A 25596-nucleotide genomic window follows, 5' to 3' on the forward strand; every position below is an offset into this window, starting at 1 on the left:
CAATCGCAACCGACCTACACTAATAAGAAGCATTTGTTCAAAATTTCAAGCGGCTAGCTTTATTCCTTCGAAAGTTAGGGTGCTTTCGACAGACAGACGGACGGACATGGCTTGATTGACTTAAAATGTCATGACGATCAAGAATATATATACTTTATGGGGTCTTATTTCGAGGAGTTGTGTTGTGACTTCCAGCATCCATACCAAGTATGATCAGAATCGGTCCATAAACAGATATAGCCCCCATATAAACCGATCCAGGGATTTGACTTCTTGAGCCCCAATTTTCATCCGATTTGGCAGAAATTTGGAATAAAGACTTGAGTTATTACTTCCAACTTCCATGGCACGAATGATCCAAATGTAATAAACAGATATAGCCCCATAAATGCGGATTTGACTTCTTGAGCCCCCAGAAGCCTCAATTTACATCCGATTTGGCTAAAATTTGGAGTAGAGACTTGAGTTATGACATCCAACCTCCATGCCACGTATGTTCTGAATGTAATAAACAGATATGCAAATGCAAATTTTGCCCATGAACATTCCATTAAGGAACAGGGGCAAACTTCTCACATATCAATGAGTGCAGTCCGATTCAAGTTTAAGCTCAATCATAAGGGGCCTCCTTTTTATAGCCGAGTCCGAACCGCGAGCCGCAGTGCGACACCTCTTTGGAGAGAAGTTTTACATTGCATAGAACCTCACAAATGTCGTCAGCATTAGGAGGGGTAAACCACCGGTGAAAAAAATTTTTTTTTTCTGATGGTCTCGCCAGGATTCGAACCCAGGCGTTCAGCGTCATAGGCGGACATGCTAACCTCTGCGCTATGGTGGCCTCCGATATAGCCTCCCTTATAAGCCGATCCCCGGATTTTACTTCTTCAGCCATTAGAAGCCTAAATTTTCACCTGATTTGGCTGAAGTTCGGCTCAACCCCCTATCTTATGACATACAACATCAGTGCAAATATGGTGATATAGGCCCCCCTAAGCACGGATATCTCGATATGACTATTTGGGACCAAAATAATTCACATACAAACTCAGTTAATAAAGGTACATTTTTAATGGAATCCATGATGGTGGGTATCCTATATTCGGCCCGGCCGAACTTTATTTTCAGTTGCTGTTGAATTTACCTTCCCTTATGACTTAGAGAAACCATAAAACAAAACGGTTTGTCTTCGAATAGCTTTAATTTTGTATTCTTTGGATTTTAATACTTTTTTATTCTTATTTCTTAAATAAATTAAAAATCTTAACACATTGCACATTTGGCCTAATTTATAATTAAAAGAAAACTTAAACATTTTCCATTGCTGGAAATCTAGTGAAAGCTTTGGCGTTGATCCTCTATTCCTACGTCACAGGTAAATGCCCACCAATATGAGCACCAGTAAGACGACAATTGCTATCAGAATAAGAAAAATTTTTTTCTAAAATAAAAAATGAAAAAAAAAAACAAAAATAAATTTAACGATGGTATAGTCTTGCAAATGATGAAGGGACTTTGAGTCTTTTAACCTTTGTCGCCTTTTTATGTAATTTATCAGCCTTGTCCAGTTCTTCAGCTCCCTTTTCCGCATATAAAGTTGCCTGTTGAGCATGAAACTCAACACGTTGTATTACATCGCTCTGCAAGGTGAAATAAGAGAGCTTTTTGTGATTTTATAATAATAATTTTTTTTAGATGCTGCAGAAATTTCCTTTTGTTGCTTAGTAGGATGTTAGTGGAAATTACCATTGCAACCTTATTAGATTATTTGCCTAATTTTCACAACATACCTGCTCCAATACTAAATATTGTATGCGCAGAAATAGTGCATGAACTTCTTCAATAGATTTTTCTAATTTTCTCAATTCGCTAAATCGATCTATAAGATCTCTCAATGTTTTACGTTCCTTCTCGGTTTCCTCCAAGATCTATTATGGCGAGCGATGGAAGAAAATGAGACAAGAGCAAAGACTGAAGCATTACATTACAACAGCATTTCAAAGAATATGTTTAAGAACTAAGTGCGATGATGAGCTTACATTTCCTACAAATAAGCTGGTCGTTTTATTACTGATCAATTCTTCGATTTCCTCTTCTGTGGCATTACAATTGACTGAAAAGAGATACAAATTTAAGTTAGCAATTAGATATTGTCAGATTATTTATGAAGGTAATTCGTTTCATGCTTGCATCTACCAGAAATTCAACTTAAAACAAGTAAAGAGGCTTTAAGTTCGACGGGGCTGAACTTTGGAGAACCACCACCACGGATATGCTCCATTTATGAACACAAGATGTTAAGTCAGCTATAATACATTATGGTCCGCAATTCACTGTTTCAAATTTCAGTGCATTTGGGTAATGAATATGCCTTTAAAGGGTCCAAAACCCTAAATCGGGAGATCGGTTTATATGACAGTTATAACAAAATATGGTCCCAACAGGGACATATTCGGCACGATCCATATTGGGCAAGAGTTTGAAGGGATCTAATGTAACTCACTGTTAAAAATTTCAGTGAAATCAGCTAATAAATGCTCCTTTTATGCGCCCTGTAACTTAAACCGTGAGATTGGTCTATATAGCAGCTATATCTAAACATGGTTCTATCTGCATCATATTCGGAAAATATGTGTAGTGGGATCTAATACTACACATTGTTGCTATTTTCAACGAAATCGGATAATTAATGTGTCTTTTATGGGCTCAAGACGGTCGATATGTCTGTATGGAAGATATATCCAGATATGGTGACCATACACTCGGAAAAATGGTGCGCATAAAATAAAGTAAAATACTTATTTCAAATAAGTATGGAAATGTTTATCTAATTCGGTTAAATTTTGATTAACACAAGGAAAAATTGCAAATTTTTAGCAAGTTTTACACATCTGTAATTAGTGGCAAATAGTTCAAAAACTTGGATTTGGGAAGTCATTTTACTTAAACAAGTTTTTACTCAACAAGTTAAATATTCCCATAACAAATAACGTTTTTATTTAACCAATATAAACATGTTGTCAAACCTATATTCTTCAAATTGAATAAATATTCGTTCAAAATAGTTTACGAATTTCCCAAATTTGAGTATTATTGAATAAACTTTCAAATACAAGTTTTAACTTAAATTTTTGTTCAAAATAAACTAATGTTGACAGATTTTGTAACAGAGATGATTAAATCCATTAACTTCTCATTAATACCAAATCTAGCTTTAATGCAGTTATAAAGGTGCTTTTTAAACTCTATTAAAAACTCTGAATATTATAATACAAGAACGTTTGATTTCAGCCTTCAGTTTGTACAGGACCACAGATCCATGTTAAAAACCCTAAATAAAATGACACAAAATCAAATTTTCAAAACAAAATCCGCCTTTTAAATTTTCCTCCGCTTCTCTGCTCTGGGCTGCGCAAGTTTATAACCCAGTGATGGGTACCCTAACACAACTGAAACCCAGTAAGGAAAGGCAAAAGTCGGACGGTGCCGACTTTATCATACCCTACACCTACCCTATAGGTACATAGTGGGAGCTATGTCTAATTCTGAACCAATTTTGATGGACCTCGCCGTATGTTTTCAAATGGTTTATTAAACAATTCGTATCACAAATGACAACATTGTTGCAAATTATTCGAACCCAGGCGTTCGGCGTCATATTCGGACATGCTAGCCTCTGCGCTACGGTGGCTCTATTCCTAAATACCTTTTATTTGAGCCATATATTGCTATGGTCGGTAAATCCGAAATCTGAATTTTTTGAAAATAAGTTAAGGGGAGAGTTAGATCTACATTTAATAAAAACTGATTAAAATGTCTTAAGCGCTATATGAAGTTTAACTTTATTCGAAAGTAGTTTATTTGAACTCAACCAATTGGGCCACTTTTTTTGAGTGCAGTAGGCACAAAATTCAAAAGATTTAGCACAACTCACTGCTCCAAATTACTGCAAAAATAGATAGTAATTGAGCTTTGTATTGATCCAATACTTTAATAGGGAGATCGGTCTATATTGCAGCTATATGCAAGTATGGTTCGAACTCGTCCAACTCACTGTTCCAAGTAATAAATGTGCCTTTTATGAGCTTAAGGCCTTAAGTCGGAAGATCGAACTATTGGTTGCCCAAAAAGTAATTGCGAATTTTTCATATAGTCGGCGTTGACAAATTTTTTCGCAGCTTGTGACTCTGTAATTGCATTCTTTCTTCTGTCAGTTATCAGCTGTTACTTTTAACTTGCTTTAGAAAAAAAGTGTAAAAAAGTATATTTGATTAAAGTTAATTCCAAGTTTAATTAAAAATGCATTTACTTTCTTTTAAAAAATCCGCAATTACTTTTTGGGCAACCCAATATATAGCAGCTACATAGGTATATCATAAAATATTTCGTTGTGGTCGATATTCGGCATTGACATAGAAGGGTCTCAAATCACTCATATTTATAAATTTCATCAAAATGTAGTAATTTCATTTGTTGTTGGATTGACGTCCGGTTTCTTTTTGTTCCTGTTTCGTATTAAAAAGCAAAACATCAAAACCTATTTAAAGAGTTTAGGCAATTGTGGCGTGTAACTGCATTGGGCAGGATACCGTGATTTCGGTAGGTGAAAGATTACAGTAGAAGTATGCGTGTTGAAAGAAACGTTGGGTCTTCTTGGTCAACTTTTTCTTAGAGCGCAGTAAGAAAAAATGAAGCTCCACCCCAAAATTTATTATTCAATAACCTTTCAATATAAGCATATACAATAGCTACGTGTTTTTCGACCTACTATTCGTGCGCTTCTTTTTTTTGGTCACACATTTTTGGCTTTGTGTGTATTGCTGATGCTAGATGTATTTTTAAGGAGATGTTGGTTCTTGCAGTTTATTTTTATACCCTTCACCATAGGATGGGGGCATACTAATTTCGTCATTCTGTTTGTAACTTCTTCGAAATATTCGTCTAAGATCCCATAAAATATATATACTCTTGATCGTCATGTCATTTTAAGTCGATATAGCCATATCCGTCTGTGTGTCTGTCGAAAGCACTCTGACTTTCGAAGGAGTAAAGCTAGCCGCTTGAAATTTTGCACAAATACTTCTTATTAGTGTAGGTCGGTTGGGATTGTAAATGAGCCAAATCGGTCCATTTTTTGATATAGCTGCCATATAAACCGATCTTGGATCTTGACTTGTTGAGCCACTAGAGGGCGCAATTCTTATCCGATTTGGCTAAAATTTTGCATGAGGAGTTTCTTTATGACTGTCCTAAATATGGTTCAAATCGGTTTATAACTTGATATAGCTGTCATAAAACCGATCTGGGGTCTTTTAATTCTTGAGCCTCTAGAGGGTGCAATTCTTATCCGATTTGGCTAAAATTTTGCATCAGATGTTTTGTTATGACTTGAAACAACTGTACCAAATATGGTTTAAATCGGTCCATAAACTATGGACCGGTCTATAAAATGATATAGCTGTCATATAAACCGATCTGGTGTCTTGACTTTTTGAGCCGCTAGAGAGCGCAATTCTTATCCGATTTATCTGAAATTTTGCATGAGATGTTTTGTTATGACTTGAAACAACTGTACCAAATATGGTTTAAATCGGTCTAAAACCTGATATAGCTACCATATAAACCAATTTGGGATATTGACTTCTTGACCCTCTAGTGGGCTCAATTATCTGCTTTAGCTGAAATTTTATGCAACTGCTTCACCCATAACTTTCAACATGCGTGTCAAATTTGGTCTGAATCGGTCTATAGCCTGACACAGCTCCCATATAAACCAATCTCCTTTTTTTACTTCTTGGACCTATAAAGGGCGCAATTTTTATTCGAATTGGCTGAAATTTTACACAATGACTTTTACTCTCCAATATTCAATTCAATTATGGTCTGAATCGGACTATATAACTTGATATAGCTCTAATACCATATCAAATATTTTCCTTTATCCTTTGTTTCCCTAAAAACTGATACCACGAAAGAACTCGACAAATGCGATCCATTGTGGAGGGTATATAAGATTCGGCCCGGCTGAACTTAGCACGCTTTAACTTGTTTCTTACTGCGCTCTAAGAAACATTTGACTAAGAAAAATGATGATGGCCAAAAATGATAGCATTTCTTAGTGGGGGGACAGCCTTGCAAGCTTGATTTTAAAAATTGGTGTCTGATAATAAATTTTCATTGCCGTATGAGCAGTTCATAGGAGTTTGGAAACGTCCCAGGCCCTTAGACTCTTATACCCAAATGAAACTTTTATTTGTGTCCAATATTGCTCTGATCTCACAATAAATTTAAATTTCAACCAAATTCGATGCAAGACTTATAAGTGTCAGTTCTACTCATGTGTGCAAAACTCTATGTGGAAATTGAACTCAAGAGGTCGCACTTGTTAGCCAATAAGCACAGAAAATGTAAAATTTCTGTTTTTGATTATAAATTAACATTTTCATATAAAGATTATAAATTTACATTTTCATATAAAACTGAATTGCAACGTTCATAAAAAAATTTCATCATCTTTAAATTCCTGCTAAAGAAATACAATATATCTTGAGTTAATATATGGAGCCTATTATTTTGATTTTGATCTGTCAAAAACCTCCTTATTTACGAGTTTATTTATTGATGCATATTAACTACGTATAAAAAATGGGGACTAAATTTTATTATTACCATTCAAAAATAGAAGTGAAAACCCACATGACAAAGTGTTTACGGTTATACTGGTTTGGTGTATATTCACGAGCATGTGGATGAATGTATGATCATCATATTTGATTTGAGCTTAGCTCATTTCTCAAGCGCTGCCATCAAATCGTCACCTTAAAAGGCATAATGGCGTAATAACACTTCTAAATATTGTTTAGTCGATAAGACGAAGCCAAAATAATATACAATAGGTGTGTTTTTTTTTCGAAGAAACTTGAAGGGAAGGCCATCATCGCAAGAGATTGTTGAGCCTATGACATAGGGTGGACTATCTGACATAACTTTTAGTGGATAGATCTGTTCCAAAGCCTTGCGCAACCGAGCAGATAAAGAAAAATGGAAAAATTTGGGAACCACAACTTTGAGATAGTCAGTAACTTTATCCCACTCGGCACCGCCGTAACCGAATGACACCAGTTTTGAGATAAAGCGAAGAATAATACTGACAAACAGATGCTACTTAGGATTAAGTAAACAGTTTAGAAACAAGGCAACTTCGTCTCGACAGACGAAGATAACATTATACAAGACACTAATAATACTCGTGTTGTAAAATGGTTCTAAGGGATGGGTACTTGTGAAAGCAGATGAGGGAGTACTTGGAGTATTTGAAAGAAATATTCTTCGTAAAATATATGGTCCAGTTTGCGTTAATGAGCTGTTTGCCGACGATAGCATAGTTACACCCTTCAAAATACAACGGCTGCGTTGGCTAGGTCATGTTGTCAGAATGGATGAAGAAGTTCCAGCAAAGAAGTCTTTTGAAGGCAAATACGGTGGTACACGCAAGCCAGGAAGACTAAAAACCCGATGGAAAGATCAAGTGATGGGAGACGCCTCGAAACTTGGAGTCAGAGATTTTAGAATGAGCGCAGAAGATCGAGGTGCTTGGAACGCTATTCTACGTTCCGTTAGTGGAGCAAATGTTGTGTCATAGCCAATTAAAGTAAAGTAAGTAAAATAAGAAATTTTAATTTTTATTTAGAAAAACATGGGGATGTAGTTCGTATCTTAGTTTTTATAGTTCAGGGGATCCCCACACTCTGTACGTTCAAAAAAATTTGGCACGTTTTTACCCCCCAATTGGATATTTGGAGCTTTTTATACCCTACCCTACTACTGTGGTACAGGGTATTATAACTTAATGCATTTGTTTGTAACACCCAGAAGGAAGAGGGATAGACCTATTGATAAGTATACCGATCGACTCAGAACCACTTACTGATTCGATTTTGCTATGTCCGTCTGTCTGTCCATGTTAATTTGTGTACAAAGTACAGGTCGCAGTTTTCGTCCGATCGTCTTAAAATTTGGTAGAGCCGTGTTTTTTGGACCATAGACGAAGCCTATTGAAATTGGAAAAAATCGGTTGAGATTTGGATATTGCTGCTATATATATGTTTATCCGATTTGGACATTTGTAAACCGATTCTCACGAAATTTTGCACGCGGGGTTTTATTATAAGTGTAGACATTGCAAATTGCAAATTTTGCCCATGAACATTCTACTAAGGAACACGGGCAAGCTTCTCACATATCAATGAGTGCAGTCCGATTCAAGTTTAAGCTCAATGATAAGGGGCCTCCTTTTTATAGCCGAGTCCGAACGGCGTGCCGCAGTGCGACACCTCTTCGGAGAGAAGTTGTACATGGCATGTTACCTCAAAAATGTTGCCAGCATTAGGAGGGGAAAGCCACCGCTGAAAATGTTTTCTGATGGTCTCGCCAGGATTCGAACCCAGGCGTTCAGCGTCATAGGCGGACATGCTAACCTCTGCGCTACGGTGGCCTCCATAAGTGTAGACATTATTGGTGATTATTATAGATATCAGCTAAGATTTAAATATAGCTTCCATATATATTTTCGTTGGATTTTGAATAATACTCAATATATTTGTGATTTGTTAACCGATCCACAAAATTTGGCACGAGGGTTTCTCTTATAACTCTTCTGATGACTGATGAACTTCATACTAATTTGTTCAGTTTTAGATATAGCTCCCATATTTATGCATCTCCCAATTTTCACTTTTGAGACTTTGGCTAACCCTTTTATCAATCGATCTCTCCAAAAATTTACACAACGATTTACTCTACAATATATACGGATTTTGAACCACATTCAATCGAATCAAATATAAGCAAATTTTGAATTCGACGACGCATATCCAATGTCGTGTAATGTATCAAAAGTTGGGCTTCGTCCGATTTTAGTCCGTTTTTCATAAATCATTGCGCTCTGGGATATACATGGATAGTTGGAAAATATCATTTGTTACTCCGGTTTCTAAAAGTGGTAACAAGTCTAACATAACAAATTACAGACCTATAAGCCAAGCGATCAGCCGACATAAAATTTTTTTAATTTTTGGCAGTACTTGGCATTGAGGATGTCTATTTGTTCTCTCTGTACATTCATTATTTATATACGTTTTTTTCTATATGATTACATTTTCAATCGTCAGATTTGACATCCTTAATGATGTTCATGGGGCCTATCCACAAGTGACCTAACCTTCTATTGGTGAATACTGTATCCAAGCTTTAAAATGTATTTCATAATATTTGAGCACATTATGTTCAAATACATGCTTCAAGCCACAACTTTATGTACTTATCAACATGAGTTTTTTAAAGGCCGATCTATATATACTCACTTATTTTCGATTGCATTTGTAAATGGTGTTTCAATTTCGTTTCATAGTTGTGTAGAAATTGTTCATTTTTTCGCCAGATATCAATGTAGTTCTGATGCAGGCCATAGAAAAGCGTTCTCTTCATACGTGACTCAAGACTGTAGTCATTCTCGGGCGGAAGATTGGCACGAAACTCTTGAAATTTTGTCATTAGTATATTGCCCAAACGAATGTTCTGTTTGCGCATTTCATCCATTTCATTTTCTGCAATTGAATAAATCAATCATATGAGTAAGAAGTAATTAATCAGTAGACAGCGGAATTATATGTGGAAAATAACAATAGGAATATTTTAATACCCTTTTTGGAAAGTTCATATTGCAGGGTTTTGCAGGGTTTCTATACATTTACCAAGAGCTTCTTGTTTTATAACAAAAATAATTCATATTATTTTTTGCATAAAATTCCGTTGTCTATTTATCAGTTCATTACACATTGAGTTGTGTTTATTATTAACGCAATTATTGAAAGTTATTGAGGCAAAGTGTTGTAAATACCATTTCGAATACCGGTGGGCTGTACCATACGCGCCATAGAATCCAAGTTGGCTGCTAATTGGGCCAAATGTGTGCGTATTTCCGAATACTGAAAATAAAAAAACACAACAGTAAGGTGGAATTTAATTAACACATTCATTTCTATTACCAGAATATGATTAATATGGAAAAATGTTAGCAACTATCTGGTCATATACGGAAGTGTTGTAGTTGCTATTTTTACTTATTATGTCAATAGTCATAAAAATAGGTTTTAACATAGTTCAAATCATTAATACATATCATTTATCAAAAAACCAATAGTTTTTATCAGTTTTTCAGTATAGAAATATAGTTGTATTCCTACTGATAGATGTTGACTTGGTTTATCTAAGAAATCTATTAAAAACCCTTTTCAGTCATTGTAAATATCATTTTAAAAACATATCATTTAGACTGAAAGCTTCATCTTCATAAGTGCATACCTAAAAACGTGAACTTATTTGTTGCTCCCTTTCGTCATATTCTTTATACTGGACTTTAAAATCAATTTTTTGTGTAGTGAATTTTCTATGAAAAATACAATATAAAATATTATTCATATAAGGGTTGCTATCTAATTAATTGGAATTTTTGGGGTTGCAAATTCCAAATCTGCCCACTGGCATTCCATTAATGAACTGGTGGGTCTCTTATCTTATATCAATGAGTACTGTCCTATTTACATTTAAACTCCTCTTTATTGCGAGAAAGGGGTGTCGCAGAAGGACAACACTTATTAAAAGAACTTATAAATGTCGTCATCATGAGTGAGGGGATAATCATAATTTTAAATTTTTGCTGATGTTCTCGTTATGCTCGAATTGCTAACCTTTGTACGACGGTTGTCTCTTTAAAAGAGTCCATCAACACTTTTGCAAGCGTTCCGTTCCTTTTGAAACAAATTCGGAATAGAGCTCTAATTGAAACAGCTGAAAAATCCTTTTAGAATACTTTAAAGGATGTATTGGACGTTTAGTTCATCGCTGAGCTTTGTTTTGAAGTTAGGATTTTTCTGTTTGAGAGAAGGAGAAGAAGTGAGTACTTAATACAAAAATAACCCACAGAAAAGTACTACCCAAAAATAAAAGTGGACCGATTGAGACAATATGGGATTCAAATGAAAGATATTCAAGAGTAGAGTACATAATAAAAGTTTGGTCCAAGTACCTGGGGGGTCGCCCCAGCCCCAAAAACCCCTAAAATAGGTTTAATTGACAATCATGACAATATGGGACTCAAATGAAAGGTGTAGAAGTTCGAATGTGATCAGGAAGTAGGAATAGGCTTTATAATTTATTGATAACGGAAGGGGCGGACCCTCCCCCGTCATCCCAAAAACACCACCCAAAATCAAAAAAGAACCGATAAGGACAATATGGGTATCAAATGAAAAGTATGCGGAAGTAGATAACGAATCTGGAATACAAACTCATGTCGAAGTATAGGGGGTCAGCCCAAATTAGGCACATTAGCCTATCACGGATACATAGTTTGTTTGTTCCGTATAAACGGAAAAACAGTAGAACCGATTTTCTCGAAATTTTCGCAAATTGTGTAGGTTGGTCTGAAAGGAAACATAGACTATATAATTTGTCAGTATCGGAAGGGAGACGAACCCTCCCTCTTATGCCAAAAACATAACCCAAAATCAAAAGTAGATCGATCGGGACAATATAGGTATCAAATGAAAGGTATTGGAGAGTAGAATATGAATATGGTATTAAAACTTCAGCCAAGTACCCATCCGGCCGCCCCAACACCAAAACTCCCTAAACAGACATATTGGACGTTCATTTCAATATGGGGCTCAAATGCGAGTAGATTTCGAATTTGGCATATAAAATCAGATCAAAGTATAGGGGGTCACGCCACCCCTCAAAAACGCCATTAGACCCATTATGACTCTATGATACTCGGCTGAAAGGATTTTTTTAAATGTTCATGATTGTGTACGTTTGTCTGGAAGAAAACATAGGCTATATAATTTTTATATATCGGTTGGAGGTGGATAAATAAATAAAAAGTTATAAAAAAGACAAAACCAATAATTAATTAAATTGATTGTAAAACGCAATACATAACTCCATAACATCCTTTAGCGTTTCCATTCGGGACATACGACTCCATAGGGTCAATACGCCGAGCTAATCGCCGCGCAGAATGGCCTGATGCAACTTGTGAATGAACCGACACACGTTTCATGTGTCGAAGGGCACCAACATAGCACTCTTGACCTATTCTTAACTTCGCACCCTGAGAAGTATGAAGTTAATGTCCTTGCACCTCTTGGTAATTCCGATCACTGCATCATTTCAGCGTCCTTTTCGTATTCTGCTCTTCGCGCCGCCTCTTCCCCAGCCACGAAGCGGTCAATTTTGTATACAAAAGAGCACGTTGGGCAGAGATTAACGAATTTTTGCAGCATTTTAATCGGAAACTTAATTTTTTAAACGGTGACGTAAATGGTGCAGGAAGTAATATTAATAGGATTGAGATCGTTCATTCCGACCAAGAATTTATCGGTTAAATCAAAAGATAAAATTTGGTTTAACCGGGCATGCAGAGATGCTGTCAGATCAAAAGAGAATGCATTTAGGACTTGGCGTCTGAACAAAAATGCTGCACAAACAGGCAAGAACTTCGTGTGCCAGTGTACCTAGACACGAAAAGTTTCTTTACGAGCAGAGTCTTCGTGCCAAAGTTATTGCTTCTCCGAGGGGAAGCCAGAGCTTTTGGTCATTCGTAAAAAGACTAAAGACAAAACCCATCGGCAATCCCAATTCTTGTTAAGGATGATCAGGTATTCACTGACCCGGTTGATAAGGATAATCTACTGGCCTAAATGTTTGCAGAAAATTCTTCCTTGCCGTTTTGCACTCAACCACTCCGCGTGATAGATAGTGTACCTAGTTCAATTCCTCAGATATTCTTTCAAACACGTGGAGTTAAAGGGGTATATCAACATTTGTCCTTTGTAAGTGTCCTTCGACGCTTGCTCGTCCACTACGCAATATTTTCAACCCTGCTTACCGTACGAGAGTTTTCCCGGCGCGTTGAAAGATTGCGAACATTCAGCCCATCCCTAAAATAGGTGGGGCGAACAACCCTGCGAATTACCGGTCAATTGCGATATACTCCGCGCTCTCCAAGGTTATGATTAACCATCATCTTGTCAGATACTAAGAGTCCAATGGCCTTCTTAGCGACAGACAGTACGGGTTCCGCAGAAATCGCTCTACGGGAGACCTAATGCCATTTTTGGCGGAACGATGGAGTGGCTCTATACACCAGTTTGGTGAGAGTAAGGTGGTGGCTCTGGATATCTCCAAGGCATTTGATGGGTCTGGCTCGGCGCACTTTATCAAAGCTTGTCGCTATTGGAGTCGGTAATAACTTCGTTCGATTTATATCGAGCTTTCTCAGAGATCGAGCTTCTCATCCGATAAGTATACATTGACCGCGGGTGTTCCACAAGACTCTGTCTTTTCCCCTTCCCTTTTTCTTACTTTCATTGACGAACTATTCGATCAGACTTCGAATCCAATCTACTCATTTGCCGATGACAGTAGTCGGTGTCATTCATATTCATTCGACCATAGGTCCAGTCCTCAAGAAATTGTGGACAGGAGGCGCATTATGGATGAGACGCTGTCCCAGGATTTGCTGGCCATTTCCGAGTGGAGTAGACTTTAACGCACAGAAGACGCAGTGCTGTTTCTTGTCTCACAAGCGATTCACTGACCCACTTCAATCGTCGATATCTATCGACAGTATAGATATTGAGCAGTCACATGCTCTTGATGTTCTGGGCATGAATATACAACGTGATGTCCGTTGGTCAAAACACGTATTCGAAGTGTCAAAAGAAGCATTGAAGTGTTTGGGCTTTCTTAAGCTGTGCAAGAAATATTTCACCTCTTCTGATCTTCCCAATATCTATACTAGCTACATTAGGCCGAGGATGGATGGATGGATAACTCTCATATATGGGTAGGAGCTCCAAAATCATCCTTGGAGCTACTCGACCGGGTTCAACGGAGAGCGATGGTGTTGATTGGGGACAGTAGGGTATCCAACTCTATTGGTTGTCTTGAACATCGTCGGAATATGGGTAGCGTTGTATTGCTCTATCGTTATTTTCATGGCGTGTGTTCGTCAGGGGATATTCGTCTTCTTATCCCTGACGTTAGAATGTTCACCAGGAATACAAGACTTGCCAGGAACTCACACCCGTTTGTAATTGATTGGCCAGTCGACTGAACCATGCATTACCGAGAAAATTCATTTTTCGCCCGAGCCATTAGTATTTGGAATCGACTTCCGGCTAATGCCTTTCCCACCGACATTGACGTTCAGAAATTTAAGACTAATATCAATAAACACTACTCTCTCGATTCCTACCAATCACAAGGCATTTTGACTTTGTTGGATTTAAAAGTAGTCCGCTTGCGTTTACCCATATGTTTATCCTATCCAAGTCACTATTAAGGCGAAGTACGCCATCGATCAGCTTCTCCGGCTAAGAACTCATATACAGCTGTACGTCGTCGGCATACATATGAATGAATATGAAGGTCATTGCTATAAAAGGATAAAAGGAGTGGGCCCCCTGTGGAACACCTCTTGAGACTGGAGGATAACTAGAACACCGGCTATCAACACATACCGATTGGCTTTTATTCGAAAGATAGGAAAACATAAGATCTGTTGTTCTTTCAGAAAATTTAAATGAATGTTTCAGTTTAAGGCAAAGTATATTGGATCAACGGAGTCAAATGCCTTTGAATGATCTAAAAGAACAAGAAAAGTAACTTTATCGCTGTCAATATCACTCCTTACATCTTCAACTACTTTCAACAACTGTGCTTTGGCCGGAAACCAGATTGAAAATCTGATAGCAGCAAATTATTCGCTATATATCCTGATGAAAATTGCATATTCCACCCATTTAAGTTGACATTTCAACTTCACACTTCACTAAAAACGCATCTACAAAACACGAAGAAAAAGTAAAGGTATTTAATCAACTTTTTTCAATAAAGACTAATTAATAACAAGTAACAGCGTGCTAAGTTTGGCCGGTCCGAACTATCGATTTACAGTCCGATTCGGACTATAAATGAATTGAATGCTGAACATTGTGTTATATTTCCGTCCACTCGGATAAGAATTGCGCCTTGTAGGGGCTTAAGAAGAGAAATCGGAAGATCGGCTTATAAGGGAACTGAATCAAGCTAAAGGGTGATTTTTTTGAGGTTAGGATTTTCATGCATTAGTATTTGACAGATCACGTGGGATTTCAGACATGGTGTCAAAGAGAAACATGCTCAGTATGCTTTGACATTTCATCATAAATAGACTTACTAACGAGCAACGCTTGCAAATCATTGAATTTTATTACCAAAATCAGTGTTCGGTTCGAAATGTGTTCAAATTTTGACAAATTTTGTTCAGCGATGAGGCTCATTTCTGGTTGAATGGCTACGTAAATAAGCAAAATTGCCGCATTTGGAGTGAAGAGCAACCAGAAGCCGTTCAAGAACTGCCCATGCATCCCGAAAAATGCACTGTTTGGTGTGGTTTGTACGCTGGTGGAATCATTGGACCGTATTTTTTCAAAGATGCTGTTGGACGCAACGTTACGGTGAATGAACACATTTCGAACCGAACACTGATTTTGGTAATAAAATTCAATGATTTGCAAGCGTTGCTCGTTAGTAAGTCTATTCATGATGAAATGTCAAAGCATACTGAGCATCTTTCTCTTTGACACCATGTCTGAAATCCCACGTGATCTGTCAAATACTAATGCATGAAAATCCTAACCTCAAAAAAATCACCCTTTATAAATCGATTCAGACCATATTGGACAGGTATGTTGAAGGTCATGGGAGAAGCCGTTGGATAAGAATTGCGCCCTCTAGAGGCTTAAGAAGTCAAGATCCAAGATCGGTTTATATGGCAGCTATACCAGGTTATGAACCGATTTAAACTATACTTAGCACAGTTGTTGGAAGCCAAAACAAAACAACTCATGCAAAATTTCAGCCAATCGGACGAGAATTGCGACTGGACCACCTAGGGCCTTGAAATTTTGCACATGATCTCGATAAAACCGTTCTCAAATGGCTTATTTTTTACAATTTTTTTTTTGATTTTCTCCCATGTCTGTTTGTTTTCATTAGTACGTATCTAGCGAGGCTTGTCTGTACTTTTTGGAATAATTTATTCACGGTGCGGTGTAGTGGCCTCATATTGTCGTTGTTTGCTAACACTTTAATGTTGTTAATTGTTTTTTATTAGCGAACACATCAACAAACAAATATATTTTTAATTGTTCTATAAAACAAAAAACAACAACAACAACAACCACAGCAAGATGAAAAAACTGGAATTTTTTATTGTGAGTGAATGCACGAGAGTATAACGTAGATGTGGTCTCAAAATCTGTTAAGTGGGAATCTTTTCTTTGTGTAGTAATGGAAAATCTGGTTGAGGTTTTTGTGAGTTTGTGACTGTCGGCGAACGTCTGACCGTCTTTCTTTCGTAACTTCATATGTTGTTTTTTTATGCGAATGGCAGTGAGAAATTCCTGGAATCATCATAATGGCATGTAAAAAGAAGGCCAATTAATTCTTGGCACTCTTTTGTGAGTTCCCTAGTCAAATTGCCATTTAGGTATTTTGTATGTCTGTACTCGTATGCGTATTTTTCATTCATACATCATTTAGGCATTCGAAACTTCTGTCCGTCCATCCGTTTATCAATTTGCCGGACCCTTGGCCCAACTGTTCGCTCATGGCATCAAATTGCCCCAATGTCCACTTCACTGTCTGTACTTCTCTTGCTTCTCATTCACTTACCGGATTCAAGATGTCATCCACTGGCGTATTTTGCTGCATTGTTAAAGCTTCCAGACTTTTGCGCTGCTGTTCAGTGACACCATTTGATGAGCTGTTGTTGCAACTTTTCGCCCGCTAGCGATCCAGATGGCAGTTGGTATTTGGTGAAAAAATAGAACAAAAATAGAAAATTAGAATTCGTTTTTTTGGAAATTTTTATCTGGTGCTTTAGCTAGGCCGTAGGTCCGACCGTACGCTCAGTTCTATGACTCTAAGCAGCTCACCTGTATTAACTCTGGCAATCGATCTCTTGCCATTTTTTACCGAGTTCATGCGGGAGGGAGTACGACGTTTGTGTGTTTAGAATGGGAAGACGTTAGCGCCAGCGCTGGCAGCGTCAAAAACACGCCCCCCCCTTTAACTTATAGTCCAAAACGAAACGTTTTGTTTTGTTTGTTTTTATTTTGTTCTTGCTGCAGTTGTTGTTGGTTGCTGTATATTTTGTTTCATTCGAATATTAAGAGTATTATTATAATTTGTTTTTTTTTGGTTTTTAATATTTATTTTGGAACACCGACGACGCTTGTATGGTGAGGTGATTGGCTGAGTTGGTGTATTTTCTGCTTGCTGCTTTCCAAACGTTGCTTAATTACGGCCGTTTTTTGTCTTGGTTTGCCGTTTGGTAGATAGTTTGGGATGTTTTATCAGTTAAATGGCTAGGAAAAAATTTGATAAGAATTTGCTGTGGTATTCGCCAAGTGCAGTCAGCTGCTGCTTTGGAATCACGTTACAGATACTCGCGTAGTTCGTAGTAAATCACAGCGGCTTTAGATATTTTTTCGCTGGAGGGTACTCCAAATGGAATGGCGTCCGTCTGTCCGCACCTCTGTGCGGCTATCTATCTCAATTAAGTGCAAATTCGAGGACAGAGCAGCGACAATGTCAACAGAATTGCGTTCAACTACGCTCTTTAGCCACATCGAAGGTACCCTACTACGAACACCATCCCCTTTAAGCACTAAACTACCTGAATCATCATTTTCTCTTGGTTTTTTTTTTTTTTTGTGGCAGAGAGCTTTATGAGTTTCTTGAATTTAGAGCGTTTAAATTTACACTTTTTATAGTTACAGTGGTTGTCTGCAGTTTTCTTTTTTACGCTCGCTGCGCTGAGGTCGTTTGTCCGTTTTTTCGCCCATTCACTACAAAGTCGCAACTGCATTCTGTTGCGAACGTCACTTACTACTATATTTTGGATTTCTTACACCCATGTGGATTTGTGAGAAAATTGCTGCCCTTTGAAAGCAGATAAAAACAAACGGTGGTTTTCAAGATGTAAAATGTATTCAATTGTACACCCAAAGAAAAATATCAGTAAATCAAATTTATTTCGACAAGTCAAGCTCTGTCCCTTCTCAGCGTTGCAAACAGATGCACAAAGTTATAATACCCACCCCACAGTGGTGCAGTGGAGTAGGTTATAATAGGTTATAACTATAGGTTATAATAACCTATTATAACCTACTCCACTACACCACTTTGGGTTGGGTATTATAACTTTGTGCCTCTGTTTGCAACGCTGAGAAGGGGCAGAGCGTGACTCATTGTTAAGTATACCGATCGGCAGAAAATCACTTCCTTATTCGATTCAGCTATGTCCATCTGTCTGTATGTCGTAAAATTTGCCACAAGTCACTTTTTTTGACCAAGGACGAACGCTATTGAGTTTAAACTAAAACGGTTCAGATTTAGATAAAGCTCCCATATATAAATTTCATCCGATTTGAGCTATAATGGATATTGCAAATTGCGCCCATGAACATTCCACTAAGGAACAGGGGCAAACTTCTCACATATCAATGAGTGCAGTCCGATTCAAGTTTAAGCTCAATGATATTCTGTCATAGCCAATTGAAGTAAAGTAAGTTTCTTGAGCTTTATAGTGTTGTGGTCTGGTGGACGGTACTTCAAAAAACCATCCCCTGTTCAATATTCATTTGGATACAAAGGATGATACAAAGTCATATGTAATTCGCAATTTCTGAGCAATGTGACAAGGCAGAATGTTGCAACCATATGGTCATCTGGTTCTACCCTCCACCATAGGATGGGGGGTATACTTATTTCGTTATTCCGTTTGCAACACCTCGAAACATACGTCTAAGACCTCATAAAGTATACACATTCTTGATCCTCATAACATTTTAAGTCGATTTCGCCATGTCCGCCAGTCTGTCCGTCCGTCCGCCCCTCTGTCGAAAGCACGCTAACTTTCGAAGGAGTAAGGCTAGATGCTTGAAATTATTCACAAATACTTCTTATTAGAGGAGGTCAGTCGGGATGGTAAATGGGCCAAATCGGTCCATGTTTTGATATAGCTGCCATATAAACCAATCTTGGGTCTTGACTTCTTGAGCATCTAATAGGAGCAATTCTTGTAGGATTTGGCAAAAATTTTGCACGTAGTTTTTTTGGTATCACTTCCAACCACTGTGCTGAGCTTGGTTCAAATCGGTTCATAACCTGATATAGCTACCATGTAAACCGATCTTGGGTCTTGACTTCTTGAGCATCTAGAGGGCGCAATTCTGATCCAATTTGGCTAAAATTTTGCACGTAGTGTTTTGGTGTCACTTCCTATAATTGTGCTAAGTATGATTTAAAACGGTCCATGTTTTGATCTAGCTGCCATATATACCAATCTTGGTTATTGACTTCTTGAGCCACTAGAGGGCGCAATTCTTATCCGATTTGGCTGAAATTTTGCATGAAGCTGTTTGTTATGACTTCTAACAACTGTTTTAATTTTGGTTCAAATCGGTGAATAACTTTATGTAGCTTCCATATAAACCGATCTGGGATCTTGACTTCTTGAGCCCCTAGAGGTCGCAATTATTATCCGATTTGCCTGAAATTTTGTACGACGGACTCTCTCATGACCATCAACATACGTGTTTATTATGGTCTGAATCGGTCTATAGCCCGATACAGCTCCCATATAAATCGATCTCTCTATTTTACTTCTTGAGCCCCCAAAGAGCGCAATTCTTATTTGAATTGGCTGACATTTTACATAGGTCTCTAACATATAATTTAATTGTGGTCCTAACCGGACCATATATTGATATCGCTCTAATAGCATAGCAAATCTTTTCTTATATCCTGTTTTGCCTGAGAAGAGATACCGCTCAAAGAACTCGACAAATGCGATCCATGGTGAAGGGTATATAAGATTCGGCCCGGCCGAACTTAGCACGCTTTTACTTGTTTCATAAACCGATCCCCGGATTTGACTTCTTGAGCCCTCAGAAGTCTCAACTTTCATCCGATTTGGCTGAAATTTGGCCCAAACCTCTATCTAATGACTTGCAACATCTGTAACAAGTTTTATCCGAATCGGTCAATATGGTGTTGGAGGCCCCCTAAGTACCGATATCCCGATTTGATTTCTTGGGACTAAAATAATTCAAAGTTGAGTTATGACTTTCAACACCCATGCCAAGTATGATCCGAATCGGTTTATAAACAGATATAGCCCCCATATAAACCGATGCCCGGATTTGACTTCTTGTGCCCTTAGAAGCCTCAATTTTCATTCGATTTGGCTGAAATTTGGAATAAAGACTTGTGTTGTGACTTTCAACACCCATGCCAAGTATGATTCGAATCGGTTTATAACCAAATATAGCCGCCACATAAACCGATCCCCGGATTTGACTTCTTGAGCCCTCAGAAGTCTCAACTTTCATCCGACTTGGCTGAAATTTGGCCCAAACCTCTATCTAATGACTTGCAACATCTGTATCAAGTTTTATCCGAATCGGTCAATATGGTGTTGGAGGCCCCCTGAGTACCGATATCCCGATTTGATTTCTTGGGACTAAAATAATTCAAATACAAACTCAGATAATAAGGATACATTTTTATTGGAATCCAATATTCGGCCCGGCCGAACTAAGCACGCTTTTACTTGCATAATTAGATGATAAAGTTTATTGATCCACTAAAAGAATGCTAGTTACCTTAATACTTCTGCAAGGTAAACGAATATTCCTATGAAAAAAATTTTCAATATATTTCCATTTGTTTTTGTTAATGTATTGCTACCGTATAAATACTTCGAGAAAATAAACAATAAATTTGTTATTTTCACCTCCAAATGGCTTCGATGACGTAGCCTCTGTTGTCAATGGTATTTCCTTAAATAAAGTTTTAATTACTTTGATAACAAATATAACAGTGGCGTAGCAAAACAATGATCACATACGTATTTACTTTTGTACAAAAGAAAGTTTCTCTAAAAATTAAAAAGGGGGCGAAAACTTTCTCTGAAACAAAATATCTATGAATTTTGTAAAAACAAAATTTTGGTGAATTTTCTATCAAGAACAACATTTTGGAAAATCTTTTTTGATTGTTTACCTACACTCAGAGAAATTTGTTAGTAAAAACAGCAACAATGTTTGTTGTATTAGCAAAAAGTCTGCTGAAAATGGTACAGCATTAATTTTTGCCCAAGGAAAAACCTTTTCTGCTGGTCTGGTAAAAAGTTAAAGTTAACTTAAGGCGGAGCGATGAGGACAACTCCTACTAGGGCAATGGAGACCATTCTAGATATTCGACCCATAGACATACAGATTAAGTGTGAGGCAGCTATTGCGGATATGAGACTTAAGGCGGTGGGAGAATGGATAGAGGATAGGAGCAGATCATACCATCGCGGTATAGGCGAGGCGACGATAGGAAACCTGGAAGGAATTGAAGAGGTTTCCGATCGGATACCTGAGACAACACTTGAGTTTGAGTGCGAAGCACTGCTACCAGCGGCATTGTCTTGGATTGACGGAATCCTAGTATTGCCATTTGAACGATCATGTTACACGAATGGATCAGACTCTCTACATTGAGAACCCAGGGACTGAGATCTATTTTGAACTGCCTGCCCATAATACGGTACTGCAGGCGGAGATCCGGGCGATCACGGAATGCGTGAAGTGGTGCTATCGCGAGGACGTCGAGTGTGAACATCTTTGCGGACAGTTAAATTGCCATAAGGGCAGAAACAACCAGGATGGTAAGGTCACGAACAGTCTTGCAATGTAAGAAGGAGATTAATGCCTTTTCTGAGGATGGCAAAATCCGCATCGTTTTCTGAGGATGGCAAAATCCGCATCGTTTGGGTGCCGTGCCATAAAGGAGTACGGGGGAATGAAAAGGCAGATGATTTGGCAGTGAAGGCCAGAAAACTGCCGTCAACAAATTTGGTCAACCCGAAGCCTTTCGGGTCGGCGCAGTCCGAGTTAAGTCCGTGGGCAAAAGCGCATATAAACGTATGGAACAGAGAAACGGAAGGACGACGAAAATCCAGTGGGGAGATCCAGGTCGTGAAAAGAAGAGGCTATTACTGATCACTCTGTCCTCTAGCTTTGATCCATTCGTGTAACATGATCTTCCAGATGACAATACTAGGGTACCGTCAATTCAAGACTGTGCCGCTGGTAGCAGTGCCTTGCACTCGACCTCAAATGTCGTCTCAGGTATCCGATCGGAAACCTCTTTCCTTCCTTCCAGGTTTCCTATCGTCGCCTCGATTATACCGCGATGGTATGAGCTGCTCCCATCTTCATTCCATTCTCCCATCGCCTTAAGTCTCATAGTCGCAGTGGCTGCCTCACACTTAATAGTCTCAAGTGCCCCAGTGGGGTGGTCCTCATCGCTCCGCCTATGCCAAGACAACATGTTTACTAAATTTGTTGTATAATCCCAACGTTGCACTTTTTCTCCATCGCAGTCCACCAAACTACTGAGGCGTAAGTTAGTATTGGTCTAATCACGCTCCTGTAAAGCCAGTGGACTATCGTCGGATTCAGGCCCCATTTCGAGCCTACATAGTAGCCAACATTTGTGAGTCTTCTCAGTACGCTCCTGAATGTGACACTTCCAATTCAGTTTCCTGTCCAGGTCACACCTAAGTATTTGATCTTGCCAGATATCGAAAACACCTTATTGAGGAAACGTGGAGCGTTAAATTGGCCCACCTTTGTCTTCCTCGTGAACAGGCATATTTCAGTCTTCTTTGGGCTGGGCATTGAGACCTCTGGGTCTAGCTCAGGCTAAATCGTTTTAGAATTTTAAGACCATCAAAAATGTATATACTTTGTTGGGCCTCAGATCAATATTTCGTTGTGTTACAAAAAGCATGGAAAAATTAGTATACCCCCATCCTATGGTGGAGAGTATTAAAATCAAATATAAGTAGTGTACTGTAAATTTTATCAGTATCCATGGTGGTGGGTAACTGAAATTCGATGAGACCTTACTTAAACCCTTTTTTAATTTCGCATAAGAAATAAATTTTAATTTCCTTTTTTTATAGAAACTTTAATTTTGTATAAAAGACCTCCATCGGTGGTCATTGAATGAAATTCTTAAGAGAAAATATACAACGAATTTTCCCATGAACATCCTATTAAGGATCAGCAGAGATACTTCTCTCATATCAATGAGTGCTGTTCGCAACAAGTTAAGGCTCAATAAACGGGTTTCATTGCCGAGTCCGAACGGCTTGCCCGAGAGCGACACCACATTATTCGAGAAATTAACACGGCCGATTACCTAAGCTTAATACCCCACAAGTGTGGCCGCCACTTGGAGGGGTAGCCATTGCTGAAATTTTTTTTTCTGTTGATCTCGCCGTAAAAAAATATGTTCTCTTTAATTTAGCAGAAGTTTATTATTGCATTTAGCTTATTATGAGCTATAGTATGTCATATATATTTAGATAAGAAGGTGACGCTTTTTGGCTTTCTGGACTGTGTTATCAGACTTTTTGAAGTTTTCCATGCCAGAAAGGTATTATTAACACGTTTTTTATTTCACTCACACGCACACACACTATTTTTAGGTTTAAGTTATCCAAAAATGTTAAGATTTACATATATTTTCCATGCACAAAGCAAGTTTTGCTACGAGCAACCACTGTGCTTGATCGATTTTTTCATATTGACATTCTCTTGTTTTCCTTCACTTTTCCACTTTGACATCACGAAATGCAGACCGCGAATAAACGTAAAGATATGCAGTTAATGAAACGCGTCCCTCAGTTCTATGCTTGCAAAATCACATTTGTTTTAGCACCGTTTCGACTTCGAACCTTATGACACTGTCATCTAAGACGGTCCTCGATTTTAGTAGCCCCTGTGATGATGGTGACTGTTCGTCTGTCCGTCCGTCCACCAATCTATTTGAATCCACCACGAATACTCGAGTATCTGTGAACTTTAGTCACTCTCTAGCCCACCGGTGTGTTGGTTTGCACGATGAGCATATTCGATTTCATTCAGTTTTGCTTTCTTTGTATTTGCTTAAATCTATAATTTAGCTCGAGGTTCTTTTTCTGTTAAGATTCGCTGTCTGACTAAACTTAAGCTTATTTGTTTAGTCTGTCGGCACTCTGCACTCGCCTGCAGAGCAGAGAGCATGAAATCAGTGTTTGTGGTAATGATTAGCTTCCCTTTCTTTTAGTCAGATCGCGATTTACTTGCTAAATTCTGCTGAAACTGATAAGCGGCGGTGCGATTCGGTCCGCTCACCTCGATGACGGCGACTATTCTCGGTGTTTGTGCAATGAAAAAGCTTTGGGAAAATATGCCGACACTTCGTCGTCAGAGTCTCGAATGTATTTCTGAGATGTTCTCCTCTAAATTGGACTGGAATTGAAGTGAATTGAAAATGTTTGTTGTTATTTGTTGTTACTTACTCTCGTGTAAACAAAGTAGATCATTCAATATGGGGGGGGGGTTTGTAACAGATACATCTCTGCGAACGCAAAAGACACACATACACAGTGTAAGCGTAAGAATGTTCGAATTAGAAAATAGGAACAAAACAAGTAAAAATGGCATAGTTTGGCTGGTTCATGGTTACCCTAAGTTGGCAGCGAGCTTCGGTCACCGGTGCCATATTAGACACAAAAAAATTAATGAGTCTGATAACGCAACGTAGGGCTACGATCAATCCATAACGACTATGTCAGAAAGTTGGAAGAAATCAAATCTAGTGTAAGGATTTTATGCCATATTCATAGGTATGGTGTCGATATTTATTTGGGCTGTATATATTTCGATATTTCGATATATCCCAAAATGGAATGACAAAATTAGAATCCCTTATGCTTGTATAATGAAGCTTTCAACTTAAGGCTGGTACTATGTCCGCGTTTTGCGGCGAAAAGCTATATTTTTCGCGATTACTGTTTGTAGATAATAGATTTTAAAAAATGCTGATTGCATTCAGTACGACATTCCCTCATTACTAGAGAGCGGATATATATGCACTTTTTGTTTATGGACCGATTTTGTCTAAAATTTGTATTTAGGCATTATTTGATGAAAGAAAACGAATTTTGACGTCATATCTGATATATGCAAAAAATATGCAAAATGTACGAGCCAAAATAGATACGTTTAGAACCTTAAATGATTTAATGGTTTGGGTTTTAAGTACATTTTGGGGTATAAATGTCCTCTATGAACCCATTTTCCTCTAATTGTATCCTAAGAACCTACTAGGTCCAAATTTGTATCGGTCTTCCGATTTAGGGTCTTAGGCCTATAAAAGCCACATTTAATATCCTTACTTTACTTTAATTGGCTATGACAGAATATTTGTTCAACTAGCCGAACGTAGAATAGCGTTCCAAGCGCCTCGATCTTCTGCGCATCTATTATCCGAATTGGCTGAAATTTGGCACAACAAGTTGTGTTTAGATCTTTGATAACTGTGCCGAATATGGTTCAGATCGGTTTATATCTTAGCATAGCTCCTATGTAGACCGATTTC

At 38.0% G+C, this 25596-nt stretch overlaps 1 protein-coding gene across 5 annotated transcripts; it reads right to left on the bottom strand.

Annotated features, from left to right (window-relative positions):
- Positions 1-1179: 1179 nt before the first annotated feature.
- LOC106088492 (syntaxin-4) lies at positions 1180-24312 on the bottom strand. 5 transcript variants are annotated; one of them, XM_059367890.1, is made up of 9 exons: positions 24296-24312; positions 17043-17474; positions 16780-16893; positions 9896-9983; positions 9360-9602; positions 2037-2110; positions 1788-1925; positions 1527-1637; positions 1180-1438 (listed from the first exon to the last, which is right to left on the bottom strand). In XM_059367890.1, exons 2-9 carry the CDS (start codon positions 17073-17075, stop codon positions 1367-1369), a joined length of 873 nt encoding a protein of 290 aa, XP_059223873.1. In that variant the 5' UTR covers positions 17076-17474; positions 24296-24312; the 3' UTR covers positions 1180-1366. The 5 variants fall into 5 exon arrangements, with proteins under 5 accessions (XP_059223873.1, XP_059223869.1, XP_059223871.1 ...); XM_059367886.1 differs by lacking the exon at positions 24296-24312 and adding an exon at positions 24056-24280; XM_059367888.1 differs by lacking the exon at positions 24296-24312 and adding an exon at positions 23909-24034.
- Positions 24313-25596: the final 1284 nt, after the last annotated feature.

The sequence above is a fragment of the Stomoxys calcitrans genome, chromosome 4, assembly GCF_963082655.1.
Source record: "Stomoxys calcitrans chromosome 4, idStoCalc2.1, whole genome shotgun sequence".
Lineage (NCBI taxonomy): Eukaryota > Metazoa > Arthropoda > Insecta > Diptera > Muscidae > Stomoxys > Stomoxys calcitrans.